Raw genomic sequence first — 22,812 nt, forward strand, 5'->3', positions numbered from 1 at the left:
CGGGTCACGCTGCGCCCCCACGGTCTTGTCTGCTCTGCTCCAGTCGTAGAGGAGCCAGGTTGTAGTTCCTGGTGCGTTGGCTTTTTTTTTTCTTTCTTTCTTTTCTTGCTCAGCTAGCAGGTTTTCCAATTAAGAGAGGAGGCAAACCCCCGGGGAACGCCTCCCAAAACAGGGTCCTGCACGCGTGCCGCCCGCCCTCGCTCCACCGATGAATCTCAGTCTTAGCGGCTAAGTTCACTTTCCCAGACAGCCGTATTTTGAGGACTGAATGCGGGCAGCGTTCGGCGATGGGGCAGAGGAGAGGAGAAGCGTCCTCCAGCAGGCGCGCTTTCTGGGATGTTTGGAGAAGTACAGGGTTACCCCACGTGGTGTTTTGCCCAGCCACTCAGTACTGGGCTGTGCAAGTCGGTGGTGAGAGGCCTTGAGTGCGTGGCTTCGCCTTTCAGAGACCCCCGGTAGTTGGGGTGAGCTGCTCCTGCCGAGAGCTATGGGGGTGCGCAGAATGGAAGGTGCGAGTGCGGGCGTCGTGGTTCGGAGTTAACATCCAGGTGTCTGTCCACCCCAGTGGAGCTGCTGCAGTGTAGAGCGCCCATTCCTGGGGGAAGCGTTTGCTTCTCTCCGGGAATTTCCTCCGTGCCGTGGGGAGGGATGGAATAGGAGAAAAAAGGGAGGATCTGGAGAAGGGAATCGGATAATGATTCACAAGGTGACGCGTCCAGGCCAGGCGACTGAACTTTGTTCAAGGGTTCTGAGCCTGCGGGGCACAGGAGGAGGTGAGACTCACCTGGCCTTAGTTCTTCTGTACTTAGAAGCTTGTGGGGAGGAAGAGGCAGGCCTTTCTGAATCCTGTCTATTCCTTTGCCCCATTCCAACGGCTTTCAGACTCTGATGGACTCACCATATGAAATTAATTATGTGGTATGAGCATCTGCAACTGAAACCAGAGCTTCGTGAAATAGTGTTGACCCCTTCTTCATGTACTGCAAACTGGTATCTTCTCCTCCGCCCCATACTGGGCATTGAATATGGGATCTTCACACTGACCAACCCTTTTTGATTTTTGAGACAGGGAGGGAGGGCCTCATTAAGTTGCCCAGGCTGGCCTTGAGTTTAGCATCCTCCTGTCTCAAGTCTCCCAGAGTGCTGGGAATACAGGCTTGCACCACCAGGCCCAGATTTTTTTTTTTTCTTTAATTCTCATCACACTTGTTGACTCACATATGATTGGGATTTGGGGATACCAATAGCTTGAATAATGGTCTTTTTTTGGCCAAAGTAGCCCTTGATGTTAGATGAAAACAGATACTTTGTAACTAATTGTGTTCCTTATGCCCTACCCTATCATCTGCAAATGCATGGGAGGATAAGATATACTACAGGAAGTGTTTAAGAGGAACTGAAGACGTTGAAAGGGAACGTTAATGGACTTTGTAAGAGTCAGTAGCAGTAGCTCTCTGGTGAGGGTCTTGGAAGGGAAGAGGGAAAGAAAAAAAAAATCTTACACTAAACACAGGTTGAGCTAATAGAATGATTATTGATCAGTTCTTGGTATCAGTTGATACTTGATATCTGGATCAATTGATGAGAGTACCTAAGAGCTAGATCCTCACCTGTGCCTTATCAGTCACCTCCAGTGAGCGTAGCTTTGTGGGATTGTGTATAAGGAGAGTATAAGAGTAATGGTTTTTGGACTAACTAGTGTGGAAAGAAGGGGCTGTAACCAGTACTATATCATTTGGTGCAGGGCATTTTACTATAATCCTGTTTTATTTCATTCTAAGAACTCTGTAATTTGGTGACTGTTTATACCCAATTTAGATATGAGGAAATGTGCCAAAGATGAGTAAACATTTGGAAATACAGTGGGACCTCAATACTTATCATTAACTGGTCCCTGGAAGTATTTGAGGATTACCAAAAACCACGAGTACCAAGTACATAGTTTAGGCTGGCAACAGTAGGAACGCACAAGACAGTGGACACCAAGTAAGTTCTAGCTTGTGCCTCGAATATCTAATGACAACTACTGGGACAAAATTTTCTCTTCAGAAAGCCTTGGGTACCAAATTGGATGAGTTTCAAAGCAGTTGAGTACCAAGGTGTGACTGCAGTAACTGGCCAGTAATTACATGATTTCGGGTCTAGTTGTCTTTCTGGCACTCTACACTTCCTGAATTTCTGCTTCCTAACAGGTCATCATCACTTCTCCAGGAATCTGAGAGGAGGACAAGGGGAGAGGTGTGTGTGCGTTTGTGAGCCCAATTAAATTCAGCTGGATTTTTGGAACAGTAGTTGTTCCCTGTCCATAAACTTACTCTGCCTTGTCTCTTGCTTGTCTTACTCTGGTCTTATTTGTCCTGTCTCTTATCTCTCTCTCTCTGTCTCAGTCCTAAATGACACTTTGCATCTTATGAAAATATTCTGATATACATGTATACATGTATTAAACAAAATTATGACACATCCCTCAAGAAGTGGCAGATGAATGAATGACATCTGCTGAGGTTCCTCGGGCCTTGGAGGTTGGTACTAGGACAAGGGCTTCAGAGAGCACATTGAGCTCCTGTGGTGGTTGGGAAGTGGAGTTCCAGATTTCAGAGGTGGGGACATCATAGGGACCAGAACATACTAATTTTTTTTTCCGGGGTCTTCTCTACTCTGGAAGCATTTCTGCTAGATGTTTCTTTGTTTGTTTGCGACAGGGTCTCACTATGTAGTAGAGACTGACCTGGAACTCACTATGCAGCCCAGGCTGATCTCAAACTCACAGCAGTCCTCCCACCTCAGCCTCCCAAGTGCTGGGGTTACAGGCGTGCACCAGCACTCCCAGGTAGATGTTCCTTTTTAGCGTTGGTTCGTCCAGAATGTTGCCTTTTCTTAGTCTGTTACCAAAAGTGGTATAGCAAATTCTGTTGCTTTTCTGAAATCAGAACGCATCACAGAAGTCACAGGTGGGAGGAACTGGTCTGGATTCTGTTTCTCTAGTTTGCATTCTTGGAGCTCTTTTGCCCCGGTCAAATGCTGTCCAGGCCGTGGGCATTTCGTTTCATCTATCTTCTCATTCAGTGTGGGTTTTGTTGCCATGTGTAAAAACTTGTGGGAGGCAGGGAAGAATGGAGAGAGTGAATGAGGAAGAGAGAACCCATCCTGGCAGCACATCTGTGAAGAAGTACAGGCAAGACGGAATTTGAAGAATGGGTCTTTTTAGATGTGTGTGTGTGTGTGTGTGTGTGTGTGTGTGTTGGCCTAGGCTCAGTGATTGTCAGCTGATGAATGAGAAAAAGAATAATTCTTTTATATTTATAGATACAGGGCCAAGTTTTGGAGCTGGGGTTGGGCACCTTTAGGAAAAATCAAAGAAGGTATAGGCAAGATTTCATTAGACTCACGGCTCATGATTTGAAAATTACTTTTGTTCAATCTACAAATGATATGAAGGCTAAGGGCTTCAGGTTCAAGGTGAGATTCATGTGTGAGCTCATGTGCGTGCATGTACACACACACACACACACACACACACACAGATTATTTATCTGGAGCAGGGAGCTGTGGGATGGTGGTGCTGGCCATCTGCGCTACAAAGCTGCTATTGAAAGCAGGCCCAGATGCTAATTCTGCATGCCCAGTGGAGGAGGTTGGCAGCCAGAATATTGCTTTTTCAGGCCCATGATTTAGGCCCTGGTTTTAATTTAATTTTTGCTTTTGGGTTTCTTTTTTTTTGGTACCTGGGATTGAACTTGGGTCTTTGCGCTTGCAAGGCAGGCCACCGAACCACTGAGCTAAACCCCCGGCCCATGCTTTTTTTGTTTTTTGTTTTTTTGTGCTTTTGGGTTTCCTAACATAATTTTCTAACAAAAGTATTATCACACTTAGAAATCTCCCTTCCTGCCCATGCTAGTAGCAGGAGCTGTCTTTTTTGTGTAACTGAGGACTCTGTGGGAGCCTGAGGCTGATGAAGCTTTGGCCATGCAGTACCTGTTCACCTAGAAGTCTGCCCTTTTACAGTGGACCCTCAAGTTATGACCAGCCTGACATACAGACAACGTCGGTTAATTAGGTGAATGGAAGATTCATCTGCCTCTTGTTGTCTATAATGTGTACCCGGGCATATATCCAGATCTCAGCTGTATTGATTTACAACCAACTGGAGTTACAACCAGCCCTCGGGAACCAATCAAGTTCATACATCAAGGGTCCACTGTACACTGCTTCTTTAAGAGAGATTCACATCGCACTGCTGGGTTTCACGCAGGTTATTTGTAGGCATCTGGGTGAAATTCCTCTGATAGGAACGGGCAGTATCACCTGGTAAGGATTTTGAGCTATTGCTCTGTCCTGATTGGGAGTGAATTACTGCCTGTTTACTGCAGCCTCTAGTCACGCCCAAATTACATCTAAACATCTATGAAGTGCATCTGAATGCTCCAATACTTATATCAAATGGGTATATTTAAAATCAATCCCACATTTTAATCCACCAATTCCCAGTATATTCAAGGGAATGGAAGTGTTTCTTTTAACCACAGAGTGATGGAAAGGCACAGTAGATTAAGCTAGATCTGATGCCTGGGGCATAAATTGGAGTGCTGCCCAGCTTAGCTCTTTTCAGATAATAAATGGCTCCAGCCTTGGAGTGGGGTTGGGAGACAAAGTGGAATGGGAATGGAAAGTTGAGAAATGCAAAAAGCAGCCCAGCTCACCAGGAAGCAAAGGGAAAACCAGTTGTGGTATTCAACAAGGAAGTTGCAGGCAAGGATTAACGGTCCCGGCGCTTTCTCTACATTTCCATCAGATGTCAGTGGAAAATGGTTGTGGTTGATCTGAACACAATTGTGGTTGATTTGATTAATTTCACACTGGTAGACTCTCCTGGGCTGTTGGTGGTGATTCACCTGCTTGTGGTTTTCAGAGCAGTCACTTGGTGGCTTTCTGTTGTGAATTCAGTGTCTCCTCTTGAAAATCTACATGGAGGAAAGTAGGGGTAGTTCATAGTATCCAGTATTTGTTGTGTGCCCACTGTGTGCCAGGGACCGTGCTAAGCGACTGGCTTCAGAGCCCTTACCAGCAGTCTTCTCTGTGTTGTGAGAACGGAGTACAGAGGGAACTGTAGAGTCTGGTACAGTCAGAAGTGTGTGTGTGTGTGTGTGTGTTCCCCACATCTTCCCTCCCCCACATACACTGCCTGGAGGAAAATTAGATGGGATCTGTGAACCGAACCGGAAGGCTTGTTTTTGTATGTAAAGTTAGTGCATTGGAAATCAGCCATGGATTGACATATGGCTGACTTGACATCACAGGATTAATTTCTGCCTGTTTCAGGGTTGTTTATACTGACAGTCCTCCCTTTGCTTTGGTTATGCACTCATCCTGGGTGGCTTTTAAGATTGCTTCAAAGCACTTAAATCATGGGCTGGGTCTGAGGGTCCCCTAGGCTGAGACAAAGAATTTAATCCGCTCCTTTAACATATGTAGGTTCCTTTCAGGACACCTCAGTAGTAGAGGCACAGGAAGGATGAGGCTGATATGGGACACATTCAAGAGCAGAGAGAGTATAGGTGCTCAGAGAAATGAGGCATTATACAGGCAGGAACTGGGGATCTTTGATGCTTTTGGAGGCGGAAGTCTGTACAATTTGACAGTAATCTATAGTCTTAGTCTCGGTCTTAGTTATAGTGGGTGGGAGAGGGTGGCCCACCCTTAGTAGGATATTAGTCTACTCCCTGGGGTAATCCCAAAAGAGCTGTCCTCTCTTGAATCAAAGACCATTTGCTAGTAAAGGGAGTGGGCAGATTCCTTTGCAGCTGGGAGTTGCCCAGGTTTGCTGTTTTGGGAGAAGGAAAAACAAGGCTTGTATTATGAGGCTGCAGTTTTTCTTTAAAAGTACAGTTTTAAAAAATTTGATTTCCTTGTCTCCTTTCTACCTAGCTTTATTTCTTCTGTCCTACCTTATTAGGCCCAAAAGTCAATAGATACAGACTGGTTAGTTTCTGGACCAAGTACTCTTTTTTTTTTTTCTTTTTGGTTTTTTGAGACAGGGTCTCACTGTATAGTTGAGACTGACCTGGAACTCACTATGTAGCCCAGGGTGGTCTGGAACTCACAAACGATCCTCCTGCCTCAGCCTCCCGAGTGCTGGGATTACAGGCGTGCACCACCACACCCTGCTAAGGACCAAGTACTCTTAAAATTTCTTCCATCTCTGGAATTTGGCGACCCTTGCAGAGATGATTATAGATAGAAATGTGCTGTGGAGACTAGGATTCTTGCTTTCATGCTGAAACAGGATTCTCTCTTACTTTCTGGTGTGCATGTGGATGATGGGAGGAAGCTGATGTAAAAGCAAGGCACATGTTAGAGGGGCAGACTGGTGCAGAGCTTCCTGCACTCTAGACAGAAGGAGCTGTAAGAGGATGTCAAGCTGGGGCAGTCACCACTTAGTACAGGATGACCTCAAGAGGAAGTGCTTGACTGGGGCCACCCTACAGAGGCAGGAAGAGGAAGAAAGGCTGCACGTATTTCCCATTAGAGATTGATTTGGTTCAAGATCATTACTTTCTCTAAATATTTTGAGATGCATTTTTTTTTTAAATACGCAGCAGTAGCAGCAGCCAAAGTCTGTTCTCCTTGGGAAATGGTGGGAAATAAATTCCAGCCTGCCTAGGGGGTAAGGTCATTGCACATTTCAGCAGCAGAGTTGGAAGACAGGCAGCCCTTGCATGTAGATGGCTCAGCCTGTGTTTTTCCCAGCTTTGGAGCTCCTGAAATCCCCGTGCCAGAGTCCCTGTATGTGGACCAACCTTTGGAACAGTGGTGGGCAGAGTCCAGACCACTGTGCATCTATAGCCCTCTGGCTTCCCCTGGTAATAGCGCCCAGCCCAGGGGCCTCCTAGTCCAGGTTCCTTTAAACAAGGACATGTTTGCTCTTTGTATGAACTTATTATAGACAGCTAAGTTAGATACATTATAGGCAGACAGGGATAGGCCTTCAAGGAAGTCAGTGCAGAAAATAACACATTACAACTGTGGCTGGGGGCTGAGGTGCAGTTTGAAGGCGAGGCCTCAAGATGAAGATGAAATGACCACACCTGCACACCTCCCTAAGGGATAAACAATAATGATTGATATTCTAAGTAGACATCAGTCACCTTGGGTGAGGGACCAAGACCTCCTGACTCATCCTTTCCAGGAAAAGTTCTTTCCCTGTACACTTGCTATGTGACTTGCTTCCCCATTGGATCAATATTACCTAAGCAACTATACTTGTAATCTTATTGGTTGACCATAGTTTTGTCCCACCTTATGCCCACCTTGTTTTTTTGTGCCTACCTTGTGATTTTGCTCTATAAAGCTTCTTTGCCATGAGAAGTAGGCTCATGGGCAACCCGCTTTCTGGATCCCCTCCTGTCCCTCAGTTAATACTTCCTACTCTTAACCTCTGTTGTTCCTAGAATTCATTCTTGAATTTTATTTTTTATTTTTTATTCTTTTTGGTTTTTTGAGACAGGGTCTCACTGTGTAATTGAGACTGACCTGGAACTCATGATGTATGTAGCCCAGGGTGGTCTTGAACTCACAGCAATCCTCTTGCCTCAGCCTCCCGAGTGCTGGGATTACATTCGTGCACCACCACTCCTGGCTCATTCTTGAATTTTAGAGAACACAAACTCAGCCTATCAGACCTCTAACATCTGTTTCCCCTATAGCATCCCTAGGTCAAGCTTAGTACCTGGCACTGTTCTGCTGACTTATGCTCCATCAAAATTTATCAAACAACCATGTGAACATCCAAGTGCAGGTCACATTTGTGTCTCCTCTGGTCCTGTGAACTCCTCATAGATCCTTTTGGCAGGGGAGGCTGGACAGGGCCCACAGGTGCCTGTGACTGGCTCTAGGTGTGGCCCAAGAAGAGGGAGAGCATGGAGCTGGAAGGAGAGCAAGATAGGGGCAAAAGGCAGCACCCCCGTTTGATGACTACTCTTACTGAATCCTTCCAGGCTCCAGCTCCTTGGCTAAGTTCTTATTAATACAGGAGGATATTTGGAAAACCTCAGGACATGGAATGTGAACACTGAGCCTGGGATAGGAAGCACTCATGGTAAGGGGCATTAAATGGCTTCTCATAAGGGTCACTATTTATGCAAAATCACTTCCCTTTAATCATTTTCCTCTACAAGTTCCATATATAAATTGGTTTCCAATTTGTAATATTCCTATCGAGGGAAACCACAAGTCATGGTTCTTCGTCGCTATAGGATATTCCTTCAATTATGCTTTCCTTATATTTTTTCATGTCTCTGCTGTTTAAATTGTTTCCACAATTTGTTGAAATTTGTTAAACCTCAGAAAAATTGAAAGAATAGTATAGTGAAAACCATATATTTTTCATGTAGGGTCCCCATCTGTTGACATTTTATCGTATTGGCTTGATCCTTGTATAGTCAGTTCCCCTGTAACATGAAATACTTGTTCCAGAAACCTCTGATGTGAAAAATCATGTGTTAAAAATCTCAGCACTCATGAAAAAAAATGGGGTGCTAGGCCCAGGCCTCAACAAAGTCTGTCAGCGACACAGTGGGGAAAAAATGGAAACCTAATAAAAATGCTGTGATAGTTTGGCTTATGTTAAATGGTTAAGAAATACCTAACTGCTAAATAAAGCTGTGACCTCTTTGACCCAGTGAGTGTCAGGAGGGTGGAGTTTGTGATGTACAGTAAAACAGTGGAGAAAGGGCTGTCAGAAATCGGTTGTCACAGTAGAGGTGGGTAGGAATGGCTCACAACACCAACGGTGACCAGGGACAACAGGTAGATGTTTAAAATGGATGCATTTTATGTATTCCTTCATGGCTTGATTTGGCTGGGTATGGATTTCCACATTCATCTGGGTTTCTCATATCCACATCATATGTAGGTGGATGTAAAATTTTCACTGATGAAATAGTTCTTTATTAATTGCTTTGAAACATGTGAGTATTATAGCAGGACTGTGTACCATATGTATATATATTTTCTTCTTTACTGGACTATTTGGCAGTAAGTTGCCATTACTTTTCATTTCTAAATACTTCTGAATAAAGTGCCTAAGAATAAGGACTTTAAAAAAATACAGCTACAATATTATTACCACCATAGGGCAATTAACCTACGTGAACTCATCAATTAATTTTTTAATAAAGTTTGGGATTTTTTTTTTTTTAGAACAGCTTGAGGCACACAGAGTTCAGAGGGTTTCCATATGCCTTCTCCCGCAAACACAGAGTCTCCCATATTAATGTCTCACATTTATTTGGGCTCACAGTTTCTGTGGGTCAGTCTGTGGCTGGCTGGCTGGCTCCAAGGCAGAAACAGCATGGCAAAAGGCCATGACTGAGGAAAGCTGCCAAGCCCATGACAGCTAGAAACAGGGCGAAGGGAAGAACCGGGGCTAGGAACACACCCTTCCAGGTCACACCCACCTGTGACCCACCTCCTAATAGCACATTTCAGCTATGATCATTGGATTATTCCACTGATGAATATAGTGCCCCCAGGATCCACTTACCTTCAAAATGTACCACCTCTCTGAACTCGTGAGGCTTTGGGAGGACATTTTAGATCTAAACCCAAACTATTCTCTAATTGTGGAGTTCTAGGAATTCTTTGTATATTTTGAACAATAGTCACTTATGAAGTATTTGTTTTGCAGTATTTTCTCCTAGCCTGTGGCTTTCCTTTTGATTCTCTTAATGTCTTTCAGGATTGTAAGCTTTTTAAATTTTAATCTTATTGTTTTATTTATTGTTATTGAATTTTTGAAACAGAGTCTCACTGTACAAGAGTGACCTCAAACTTGTGATCCTTCTGCCTCAGCAACCTGAGTGCTGGGATTACAAGTGTGTACTATCATGCTCGGCTCCAGAAGTTTTTATTTTTAGTGAAATTTAGCTTAACAGTTTTTCGTTCATGAATTACTTTTAATGTTATATCTAAAAACTCACTGCTAAACACAAGATTTTCTCCTGTATTATCTGGAAGTTTTATAATTTTACATTTTAGGATTGAATCTATTCATAATGAATATATTTTGTGAAGAGTGTAAAGTCTGTCTAGATTCTTTTGTTTTTCCCGTGGATGTCCACTTGTTCCGGCATCCTTTGTTGAAAAGACAGTCTTTTCTTCACTGATCGTATGGCCTTTGTTCCTTCAGCAAAGATAAGTTGACTATATTTGTGTGGGTCTGTTTCTATGCTCTCTATATTGTTTCATTGTTATATTTGCTGATAATTCTCCAATATACTGTCTTGATTACATAGTTTTATTGTACATCTTGAAGTAGGATAGTGCTCTCCAACTATATCCTTCAGGATTGTGTTGTCAATTTTTGGGTCATTTACTTTTCCATATACACGGTAGAATTAATTTGGTCAACATCCACTAAATAACTTCCTAGAATTTTGATTGGAATTGCATGAAATCTATACCATAGGTAAATGTGAAAGTCTTTGTGTCCATAATGTTTCCTAATATATAGGTTGTATTGACACAAATTTAGCAAGCAGAAATGGAACTGATGATATGCTGGTACAATTATACACATTTTTTCTGACTCATTTTAAAGCGAGTTGTAGATTTAAGACCACACTCCTAAATTCTTGAGAAAAAATCTCCTTATAAAAACTGCAGTATCAGTGCCACACCTAGGGCAATTAACACTGATTCATTAACTACCTCTTCTTATCAAACATTTTTTTTTTTTTTGCTTTTTGTTTTTTAATGCCTTTTCTCTTCTGTGCTAGAGACTGTGCCATATTGGGATCTGAAGACAACCAAAGTCCCTGCTTTTCAGAAGTTCACAGACTTCTGGGAAGACAGACATCTAAGACAGTGTAATAAGGGCCCTAGTTGCATTCAGAGTGTGTGAGCAGAAATGTGCTTCTAGAGGGATGAAGATAACTTCCCAGAAACCTGTTCCCAGGCCTATGATTCACCATCCTGCTCCTGATGGGCATTCTTCCCAGCCTAAAGAGGCTTATGTCCATTTATGGGTGAAGGACACAACAGACAGGATGTTGTTACCTCCCTCAACTCTCTATTTCTGTGCGGCCAGGACTGACCAGCACAGAGGAATAAGGAGTAGGAGTCTGAGAACCAGACCAAGGAATGAGGACTTTTATCCTTGAGGTCAGCTGCACTGAATAGACATGCGTTTGCCCATGAATGTGAAAGATCCATACTAACTGTGGTTACTCAAGACAGGTTTTCTTTTTCATGTGACAGTCAGCACATAGCTGACCAAGGGTTACAATACTGGCTCAGATCCCAAAATCCCCCATGCCTCCCTATTCATCCTCCCTCCCCACTGATCACTCTGTCTCTAATTTTGCCTGGGTCCTGAGTTTGTGGTGGCTAATGGGGCTCTATCATTCCCTCCATATCTCAGCACTTCCACCTTCCAGGCAGGAGGGTAGAGAAAAGGGCAACGTGCTCCTTTACTTTTGTTCACGTGCTGGAAATGATACACCTCTCTTCTGTCCGCACCCCACTGGTTAGAATTTATTCATGAAGCCATACCTACATGCAGGTAGGTACTGAGAAACACAGGCTTTATTTGGAAAGCCATATACCAAGCTAAAAATAGTGAGTTCTGTGTAAGAAGGGGAGAGTGTATTGAGAAGCAACCTGCAGCCCTGATATCCCAGCAGTTCTATAAAAAAAAGCCTTCGATAAAATTAGTGCCTTCAGATGCTCCATGAAAATAGGGTATTGACCAGATGCTTTTGGGAAACATTAAGCAATATGTTGATTTCATCTAGATTTTCAATGCTGAGTGGTATGTTGATGGCTCTGACAAGTCCTATAGAAAAGGCATGCATGCAACTTTATTTGACCTAAAATAATTCAGCCAAAACCCCCTTTTCGCAATGTTGTTTTCCACCATTTTTTTGGAGACATGTAATGACATTAGCTTTAGAATCACTGATAATTCCTTTGCAGTGACGCAAATGTTTTTAAAGCTGTTCAGAACCTAGTGATGAAGTCAGCAGAAATGTGTGCATATTGTGAGTCAAAGTTCATACAGAAACGGAACGAGCAAGGGCTGTAGTTGTTGCAGGGACATGATGTTACATCATTGTGGGAGCTGGTGAGGCAATGTATAGGCTGTTGTCTTTATATTTGATGGTGGAGCTCATAGTCTGCTTGGCACAGTTTGAAGGAAGAGTCAAGTTAGGAAGAAGCTGGAACTCATAAGATAGACAGGACCCCGGATCAATGTGTCACTGCCTCTGATTTTTGCGTTGTGAGTGTGGGTGTCCTATAGGAGTAGCTGGTGTCCTTGCTGTAGACCTGGAATAGGGCCCCAAAACCTTTATAATGTCCTTAGCTGTCCTGGTACAGTCCAGAGGGAAAACCCCTCGGGACTGTGGTAGTAATGGACATGGATGGTAAGAGAAATATAGGAATGTGGGGGGGATCTTGATGCTTTAAAACCTGAGACTTTATTTCCAAGCTCACCTCTCTGAGTAATTTTTCTTCTCTTTAACTAGTAAAATGCAAGGTTGTTCTAGCTTTTTAAGTGAAATTCATGGTTTTTTTTATTTTAATGAATTAATAAGTTGGTTGGAAATATGATTATTCTCTTGAAAAGAAACTTATTTGGAAGCCCTTTAGACTGTTGAGTATGTGTTGATTAATGTTACTCTAGGTATCTGCTGTGTCCTGAGATGACTGTGTACTGTATTTTCTGATGAATTATCCAAAAGCACTGTGGGCTATTATAGATGGTATTTTTAGTGTCTGGACAATTAGGATTCTGGGCGTTAATAAGATTGCTGAGGAATGAAATCTTCCAAGTAGCTTGGTGGTCAGTTATGAATTTTTTGAACTTGCATGAAAGCAGTGATTATTCTATTGAGTTCTCAACTACCTGTAGGTTGCATAGCTACTTGTGCAGTCCTCAGATTCCCTCAGTCTGGAGGATGCCTGTTGCTGCATCCTAAAATTCTACCTTACCTTGTATTAGATCCGCCTAGCACTCACCCCTTGAATTATAATTGCTGCTGTCTTCTGTAGCTTCTTGTTTATCTCTGGACTGAAATCTCTTTGTGATCAAGTATTATGTCTTCTTTTACTTTGTATTTCCAACATCTGTCTCAGTAAAAACTCAGTGATCAGTGACTGAGTCCCCAGATTCTGGCAGCAAAGATAGTTGAATGCCTACGTTTTGTTTTTTGTTTTTTGTTGTTGTTGTTGTTTTTTTTTGGTACTGGGGATTGAACTCAGGCCCTTGCGGCTTTCGAGGCAAGCGCCAGAACCACTGAGCTAAATCCCTACCCAGAATGCCTATGTTTGAAGAAAGAGGAGAGAGAGGGAAGGCAGCAAAACTTCGCTCATCAGGGAAGGAGAAAGAGATTCAAAATAGTATTCCATCAGGGAAATCAAGGAAAAGGAGGAGAAATATTTGAGGAATCAGCAAGTATTTTATAAAGGCAAATGACAGAATTTTTTTTAAAATAGAGTTTTGGGATTTGTCTGTTATTAGTGGCTATAAAAAGGTGAGATGAAAATATAGATCTCAAGTGACAAGGGAAGAGTATGAGATAAGATGGGGAAAATATTTTGAGAAGTGAGGCCATGAGAGGAAGATTTGGAAGCGGCTGGGCAGAATGGCAGAGCTAGATCAGCCTACTGGAGGAGGTAGCTTTTGAACAGTGTTTGACCAAAGCAGCAGGAGGTTCCTTCCCTCCCAGTCTCCTGTTGTGGGAAGTGACTCCCTGGGTAAAGGATGAGCTAGCCTGTGAAGGTCTCCAGTATGAGGCTAAGTCAGTAATGCTTTTTTTTGGTGGGGGGCATACCTGGGATCGAACTCAGGTCCCTGCGCTTGCAAGGCAGCCAGCGGAACCACTGAGCTAAATCCCGGGCCCATAGTAACGCATTTTGGTGAAGCCACATGTGCTAAGTACTCAATCTTTTGTTTGTTTGTTTCAACTTGCATCTTCCCTTTCCCACAGGAAACATGGTAGAATGGTGCTTACCTCAAGACATTGACCTTGAAGGCGTTGAGTTCAAGTCTATGGCCAGTGGGTCCCATAAAATCCAATCTGATTTCATGTAAGTACTTCCAAACCCAAGGTTTCTTGGACCGTTTCCTTTCCTTCTCACTCCCCATACTTTTTCCAGGGCATAAGAGATCTCATCAGAGGGCTCTTCAGGTAGTCTCTGTAGATGCTCTGAAAATACAGTATAGTTTTATTTGTATCAGTTTTCTAGCAAGAAGGTCTCTAGCTTTCTTTCATCAAGTTCTCAGTGGACTTCATGACTCAGAAAAGCTAAGAATTCTTGCCGTAAAGCTTCTCTGACTTTCTGAGAAATGTGGCTTTACTTGAAGTTTGGTTTTAGTGAAAGAGTGAAGTTGTAGCACATTGTGGGTTAGGACATCTGTGTGCTGAAACTTGAAGTTCTCATGTGTTTTTTTGTTTTGTTTTGTTTGTTTGTTTGTTTTTGTACCGGGGATTATACTCAGGTCCTTGTGCTTGCAAGACGGGTGGTGGAATCACTGAGCTAAATCCCCGGCCCCCAGTCCTTGTTTTTTTTTGTGTGTGTGTGGCTCAGTACTGGAAGTTGAACCCAGGGTCTCTACATTAAGCTTTTTTTTTTTTTTTTTTTTTTGGTACCGGGGATTGAACTCGGGTCCTTGCACTTGCAAGGCAGGCCACCGAACCGCTGAGCTAAATCCCTGGCCCTAAGCTATCTTTCTTAAGACAAGGTCTCACTAAGTCACTCAGTTGCCCAGGCTGGGCTTTAACTTGAGATCCTCCTACCTGAGTCTCCCAGAGTGCTGGGATTGCAGTTGTGTGCCACCATGTAAGGTTAGTTTTGGGTCCTTTATAATTGGTGCCTTGTAAGTTTTGTGAGGAGGAATGAATGGAAAGAACCTTCAGGATAATTCGGTAGCTTTGGCTTCCTCACTGGGCTGAAACCATGACAGATAACAAGTGGGAAAAGGAGAAGAAAACAAAATGACAGCTGTGTAGAAAACATCAGAGGCCCAGGAAGTAAGAGAAGAATCATCATGGTTTATGCTAAGAAAACGCACTACTGGTTTTGGAGGGGCCTTGGTTTTGGTTCTGAATCTGACCATCCTTGTCATAAACTGTGGTGGAGGAGAGGGGGAGGCCTGTGTCCACGTTCATGGGCAGTTGGATGGCAAGCTTGCCAGACCTCAAGCCTGATTAGCAGGGCGAGTTCTGAAGTCCCTGAGATTTGCCTGCCCCATCTGTGAGGTTCAGAGGTTTGTTTCAAGGCTGAGCTTTGTTACTTAGAGCTCTGTGTACATTTAAGTTGGGTTTTGTTTTTTTTAAGGGATTGCATTTTGGAGAAAAATAAAATACAATTTTTCTTCTGATTTCAAGCCCAGTACCTGTTTGGTATCTTTTAGCTATTTTCGAAAGGGACCCTTCTTCGGCCTGGCCTGCTTCGCCAACATGCCTGTGGAAAGTGAGCTGGAGCGTGGTGCCCGGATGAAGTCTGTGGGTATCCTGTCTCCTTCCTACACCTTGCTATATCGCTACATGCACTTCTTGGAGAACCAGGTTCGGTATGTGGCTTCCACACTTGTGTGTGTGGGTGGCGGCAGGACTGGCCAGCTGGGGTGTGTGTGTGTGTGTGTGTGTGTGTGCATGCGTGCGTGCGTGGTTCCCTGAGACAGCAGCTGGGTGCCAGGACCACAGGTGCTCCTCCAAGCACACCCTTGGCAGTGGGTCAGGCCTCTGGTGGCATCCTTCATTTCAGCCAACAGGCTGTGAAATACTTCTTCATCTACGGTAAGTGCTGGGGCAGATTATGTTTTCAGTTTATATTAATATTGTCAGCACTGACCCCTTCTGACAGTTTTCAGTTCTACCAGTAGCTGACCATGGTTATGGACCATTAGGGAAAAGCTATGGTAAAATCTATAAGAGCTCAGCTAGAGTTTTACATTTCTTAGCGAAATTTGTTCTTCAAATTGTCTCTTACAGCTAAAACTAGAAAAACTTATGACAAAGTATCAGACTTAAAGATAACTTCTATCAGTGAAAGAATCTTAAGTCCAGTGGGTTCAATCACTATTTCAGTTTCTAACTGTGACTTTCTCCCCAACCTGCCCTTTCATTCTAGTGTGCTCATACTTAGTTTATGCATACTCTAATTTCTTAAAAGTTTTGTTTTTTCTTGCCTGAAGGCTGCCAAGCTCCAAGCAGTCATGCAAATGGAATCAATGACAAATGTGCTAGACTTCTTTTACTGGGATCCACCAGATCGACCTTGTAAACAGCTTATAACTGCTAAACTTTACAACTTCTTTGTTGGATTCTGAAGTCCCCTGGACCTTCACCTTATCCTCTTTGTGAGCTATAGTCATAGCAATCCTGCAGCCATTATAATTTAGCCCATGCATTCTTAACTGTTTCTATCGCTTTGTCTCCTCCAGATTTAAAAGCTATGCAGCTACCAAGATGACAATGCCAGGCATCTACTGAAGGCCTTTAGATAGACCCTCAGTAGAGTAACTCTAACTGCTGATCATAACTACAACCCTCTTCAGCTGGAAGTAGCCAGAGCTGTCTTTGCCCTTTGCCACCTCACAACAGTTAGGGGTACTTCTTCAGAGGGGGAAATATTGAAGATAGGTAAGTTAATTAGATATCTTATAGGCAGTTAGACAGGGCCATCCTCAAGGAGCCAACACAGCAAGGAGCCAACATGTAGGACAATCAAGACACATTCACTGAAGGCCAGAATTGTAAAAGGCGAGAGACTCCTATATCTTTGTGCTTCCCCTGGGGATAAATAACAGTGATTGATACACCTGCATAGGGGGCCAAGGTCTTAACCCAGCCTTTCCAGGAAATATCCCTGACCCCCCCACCCTTACTGAAAATCCTTGTAAGCTTGCAATGTGATTTGCTCCCCCATTTGATTCCCATTTAATCATCATTACCTGAGTGACTGTATTTATAATCTTACTGGTTGGTCATGGTTTTGTCCCAGTTCATGCCCACCTTGTAATTTTCCATTGAGTCTTTTTTTTTTGGTCCTTGGGATCAAACTCAGGACCTTGCATTTGTGAGGCAGGCCGCAGAACCACTGAGCTAAATCTCCGGCTTCCATTGAGTCTTATAGTTGTGTCCCACTTTGTACCCACCTCCCCACATGGCTTGGCTATATAAAACATCTTGGAGAAGTGGGGTGAAGGGACAACCCATTTTCCGGTCCCCCTTCTGACTCTCTTAGAAGCTTTCTTTCCCTCAATAAATTTTCCCTACTCTTAAGAAAAAAAAAGGCAGCGCTTTTGTTAAATTAAAGAATGTGTTGATTTGTAAATGCTCTTTGTTTACCTTAAGCCTCAGTAATTGCCTCCTTGTCCCAAGTGGGCAAGAGGACTAAACTCTAATGTCTAACCACTCCTCAATATTTGTGGTAAGAGAAAGAGTGTCTTTAACAGGAGCAACAAAACTATAGTTACTATATTTTTTTAAATTTATTATGCAAGCAACCTACTTACACTTCAGATTGTGAAGGAAGAAATCTATCTTTACTTCTGGAAGCATTTAGCACATTTACCTCTTTTCTGAGACATATGTCTATGTACTTTTAAAAATATATGCGATAGCCAGGTGTGGTGGTGCTTGAACCCACAAGTTTGAGGCCATTCTGGGTAAACAGGTGAGACACTATTTCAAAAAACACACACAGCATTGGTAAGGTATTTACAACTTTGTAGCCTATACTTTTAAAATACATAGTTAAATTTAATTTTTTTTTTTTTTTTTTTGGTACCAGGGATTGAACTCGGGTTCTTGTGCTTGTGAGGCAGGCGGTAGAACCACTGAGCTAAATCCCCGGCCCTATCATTAAAGTTTTTATAATATCTAATCTATCTTATCATCTTTGAAAGAACATGAAATTGTAGAAAAATGCACTTTAAAATTTACATAAAAGTACAAAAGGATAAACTTTCAAATAATATTTAGCCATTGTCAATATCATTATATTCTAGAATGAACTAATTCCATAAATAGGACTAATAATTTATAAAAATTTCCTCCTGAAAATAGCCTGTTTTAATAAAATATATGTAATATAGTTGTACCTGTAGAGATAAGAAAAACTTGGTGTCCCATAAGCTTTACATGGTTATGCCCTATGACTAGTATTTAGCATGTTTCTTTTTGCTTAGCACTAGGGATTGGATCTAGAGCCTTCTCATTGAACTATATCCCAACCCATTAAAAAGAATATTTTTATTGAAATCCTGACACTTTAAAAAACTATTCCTTTAAGAAAAATTAATTTCCCAAATAGTATATTCTCGTGGTTCAAAGCCTAAACAGCAAGGAAGTATTAAAAGTTCTAACTAAACAGTAGTAAGGGAGGCCAAAAAATGAATGATTCAATTAAGATAGAGGATTTTTTTGTCCCTCAGTCTATAGAGTCAGGCAGGTGGTTGGGCTGGGTCACCTGCTGTGTTCATCTGATTGTTCAGGGCCCACCTCTGTTCTCTTATTCCTTCACACCCTGAGAGTGTTTTTTGTATTCTACTTTGTTACTGTCCAGATGTGCACCGTTACCACATCTGCATTCCAGCCCACAGGAAAGGGGAAAATAATGGAAATTGCATTCATCACTTATCAAATTCTCAATCACAAAGATAATCCCACCCTCCCGCAAAGTAGATTAGGAAACTGGTCTCTCCATAGGTGACTCTGGGAACACATAAAATTTTAGGATTTGGGTTATAAGCAAGAAGAGGGAAATGGATTTGTAGGAAAAAAAATTACCTCTGCTTTTTCAGAGGCCACCCAGGTTATCTGTGTGTTTCTCCTCCCACAGCAAGGGAGACAAGGGAGCCCCATCCCGTTGCCGCCCACAGGCTGAAGTACAGGATTTCTGTGTGACACTCAGCAGTACTTTGCATTAGACCATGGCATGGCTGTCCTTACCCTGAAGATCCATAAAACAAGGGACAAGTGCTCCACTTTCCACCTCCCAAGTGCCATACAGAAGGTAGGGTAGGAGCCATAGTGCAAGCTGCTCTTTGGAAAAGGGGAGATGGGCAGATAGAAGCAGTCATTAGTCACTTGCCATAATGACATTCTGCTGAGTGTGGATTGTAAAGATTCCTTGTTCTGGCAGAGCAGTTTGCTCCTGGCTAAACCTAGGTGCTGCAGCGTAGATCCCCTTGTCCATTTTCCTCTGTAGCTCCTAGATTGTTGTTTAGGAGGCTCTTTTATCTTTCTCCAGAGCCACATCTGCAGAGGCCCAGGAGAACAAGCCCTTCTTGAGGCTGCAAGCTTCAGCTTCAGAACATACTTCTGCTGGAGCAAGTTGTGGATCTAATGGTTTCTTTAGGACTTGGAAGGCCACAGGCGTTTATCGGCCAGGCATGTGACAATATATTCCCTTCAAACACTAAAGTGGCTTCTCATTGCTCACTTCAGTCATTTCCAGGTCTCAACTCCCAAAGATCTCTTCTAGGTCATGGTTTTTAAGTCAGTGGGCTCTAAGTTACATACGGGTCTCTATTCTTGGCTCATCCCCCCTTTCCCTCATGTTGGCATCTACTCGGAGGCAATACTGTAAATTTGATCTTTACAGATAGGCTGACTCCTTTGGTTCCCGAAGAACAGTTAACCAGAAACTTTCATTGCTGCATCAAGAGAGACTCTTACCTCTTGCTTTTTAGGTACAGAAGCATTGGCTTTTCTAGCCCCACAAGGCCCCAAATTATTGAAGCCTCAGTTGATTTATTATTGTAAAATTTAAAATTCACTGCCCTTAGTAAGCTGAAGCTGGCCAATTCTATTTTCCTCCTGTAGTAGCCCACTGTAATAGCAACGAGGGGCAGTCAACCTCCATTGGCATTCTGTTTCCAACTTCTTCTCCTAAGACTACAAATTCAAGTGGTACAAGGTCTCTTGCAACTTACTGAAGTTTTACCAAATCTTTTCCCTACATTTTTAACAAGAGCTACCAGCTTTCTCATCTTTGGTAGTTACTTTTTTCCATCACCTTCCTCTTTTGACTTCTAAGCCAATGACACAGTGCAGTTTTGATACTAATTTATTTGTGGGTACCATCTTCTATTCAGGTAAAATACAGCCTACGTTACTGTAACACAGTGAAAACCCAAAAAACTGGCTCAAATGAGATACCAGAAAAACTTTTCTGTATGACAGTCCTAGAGGTAGAGAAGCAGCCCAGTGTGGGTGGTGACTGTTGCACTAGACTTTATGAGGTCCAAGTCATTCTGTCTTATACAATTTCCTGGAGTGATGTTCTCAGCCATGTGGTAGAAGCTGACTCACTATTATCATCTGTATTCCAACCAGCAAGAAAGGGAAATGACATGGAAATCTCAAAACCTGAACACATTACTTCTGGTCACAGTTGTTTGTCCATTCTTTTTTTTTTTTCCTCCCCCATTAAGTTTATTGGTACATTTAAAGCAAACAATACAGTTACATTTACCATTGGGATTTGTTTTTGTTGTTGTTTTGTTTTTTGTTACCAGGGATCGACCTCAGTACCTTGCACTGGCGAGGCAGGTGGTGGCACCACTGAGCTAAATCCGAGCCCTATCAATGGGATCTTGTACCTTTACATGTTATGTCTTGGTTCTTATTTTTTCCCCATCTGCCTGCCCTCCCTTCACCCCTTCATCCTCCCCTATTTACAAAGACTTTCTTTCTGTTCTGTCCTTTTTCACATTTTCTTTTTCCTTATTTCCTTTCCACTTCCCCTTTAGCCATTTTCTTCCTATTTCACACTCAATTACAGCATTTGAACCTTATTTACATTTTTAATTTTTCACAACAGAGAAACTATTTGATATTTACTCAAGTATGTCCTGTTTCTTTCACTTAAGAGTTTAGCCTCAATGTGCATCCATTTAGCTATAAATGTTTCTAATTTTTCATTCTTTATGGCTGAGTAGTACTATATTTTATAGAAAAACCACATCTTTATCCAGTCTCCAGTTGATGGGTATCTGGGTTGTTTCCAAGTTTTAGCTATTACAGACTGTGCCGCTGTAAGCATGGGTGCACATGTATCACTGTAGTATGATTCTTTTAATTCTTTCGGAGAGTTATCCAGCACAGGGATAGCTGGGTCAAATGGAACCTCTAATCCTAGTTTTTTGAGGTATCTCCATATTGATTTCCATAGTGGTTGCACCAGTCTGCACTCCCACCAACAATGGAGAAGGATTCGTTTCTCCGATATCCTCTCTAGCATTTGTTAGGATTTCTTGATAGTTGATAGCAGCCATTCTTTCTGAGGTAAGGTGGAATCTCAGTGTTGTTTTCATCTGCATCTCTTGAATGACCAGTGATGATGAACATTTTTTCATATATTTATTTGCTTTTGTTTATCTTGGAAATGTCTGTTCATTTCAGATGCCCATTTTTTAATCTGGCCTTTGTATTTGGGGGGCCTGATTTTTTCAAGTTCTTTATATATTCTAGAAAGTAGTTCTTTGAGGAGTACCTGGTAAATTTTTTTTCCCACATTATAGGTTGCCTCTTAGCTCTGTTGGTGGTTTCTCTTGCACTGCAAAAGCTTTTTTGGGGTTTTTTTGTTTGTTTGTTTGTTTGTTTTTTATTTTTTGATACAGGGTCTCACTATGTAGTAGAGACTGACCTGGAACTCACTATGTAGCCCAGGCTGGTGTCGAACTCACAGTGGTCCTCCTGCCTCAGCCTCCAGGGTGCTGGGATTACAGGCGTGCGCCACCACACCCAGCCAAAAGTTGTTTAATACAATGAGATCCCCACCGTTGATTCTTTGTGCAAATTCTCGTGCTGCTGAGGATTTGTTCATGAAGTCTTAACCTATGCCAATGTCTTCGAGAGTTCTTCCTAATTTACTTTCCAATAAGTTTAGGATTTCTGTTTTGCTATTCAGATCTTTAATCCATTTGGATTTTAGTTTAGTGCATGGTGAAAGATAGGTATCTAGTTTTAATCTTTGACAAATTGAAAGCCACTTTTTCCAACATCATGTATTAAAGCAGCTATCTTTCCTCCAGTGAGGATGGTTGGTTCTTTTGTCAAATATGAGTTAGCTGAGTATGTCAGGAGTTGTTTCTGCATCTTCTAATCTGTTCCACAGATCCTTAGATCTGTTTCTTTGCCAGTATCATGCTGTTTTTATCATGGTGGCTTTGTAGTATAGCTTCAAGTTGGGAATTGTGATGTCCCCTGCCATGTCTCTGTTGCCTAGAATGGCTTTTGTTTTTCTAGGTCTCTTCTGGTTCCAAATGAATTTTTGGATTGTTTGTTCAAGTTCTGTGAAATAACTGTTAGTATTTCAATTGGGATTGCATTGGATCTGTAAAGAAGTTTTGGAAGTATGGCCATTTTCATTATGTTGATTCTTCTACCCAAGAGCAAGGGATGTCTTTCAATCTTCTTATATCCGCTTCTCTTTTTTCAGAGTGCTGTAATTTTCAGTGTAAAGGTCTTTTGTCTCAATTAAATTGATTCCTAGATTTTTTTTTTTTTTTGGATGTTGTTGTGAAAGGAATTGTTTCCCTAATTTCACTCTCAGTCTGTTATTTTTGTACAATTGATTTTTTTTTTTATTGAGTTTATTGGTACATTTAGGGATACAGTACAGTTACATTCATTGTTGGGATCATGTACCTTTACATGGCAAGTCTTGATTCTCATTTTTTTCCCCTTACCTCTGCCCTCCCTTCACCCCCTCCTCCCCTCCCCATCTACAAACACTTTATTTTCATCTTTTCATTCTCTCACATTTTTTTCTTTTCCCTTTTTGTTCTTCCCCTAC

The 22,812-nt window shown here is 42.3% G+C and overlaps 1 protein-coding gene across 1 annotated transcript in view; it reads left to right on the forward strand.

Moving 5' to 3' along the window:
• The window catches only part of Dennd11 (DENN domain containing 11), a 74,391-nt gene that overhangs the window by 24,868 nt on the left and 26,711 nt on the right, over nt 1-22,812 (forward strand). The window contains exons 2-3 of the mRNA XM_010631646.3: nt 13,989-14,088; nt 15,416-15,574. Of these exons, the coding sequence (XP_010629948.1) occupies nt 13,994-14,088; nt 15,416-15,574 (254 nt within the window). The 5' untranslated portion in view covers nt 13,989-13,993. The remainder of the gene's footprint in view (nt 1-13,988; nt 14,089-15,415; nt 15,575-22,812) is intronic.

Source organism: Fukomys damarensis, unplaced genomic scaffold, assembly GCF_012274545.1.
Source record: "Fukomys damarensis isolate Sample0158 unplaced genomic scaffold, DMR_v1.0_HiC HiC_scaffold_16, whole genome shotgun sequence".
Taxonomy (NCBI): Eukaryota; Metazoa; Chordata; class Mammalia; order Rodentia; family Bathyergidae; genus Fukomys; species Fukomys damarensis.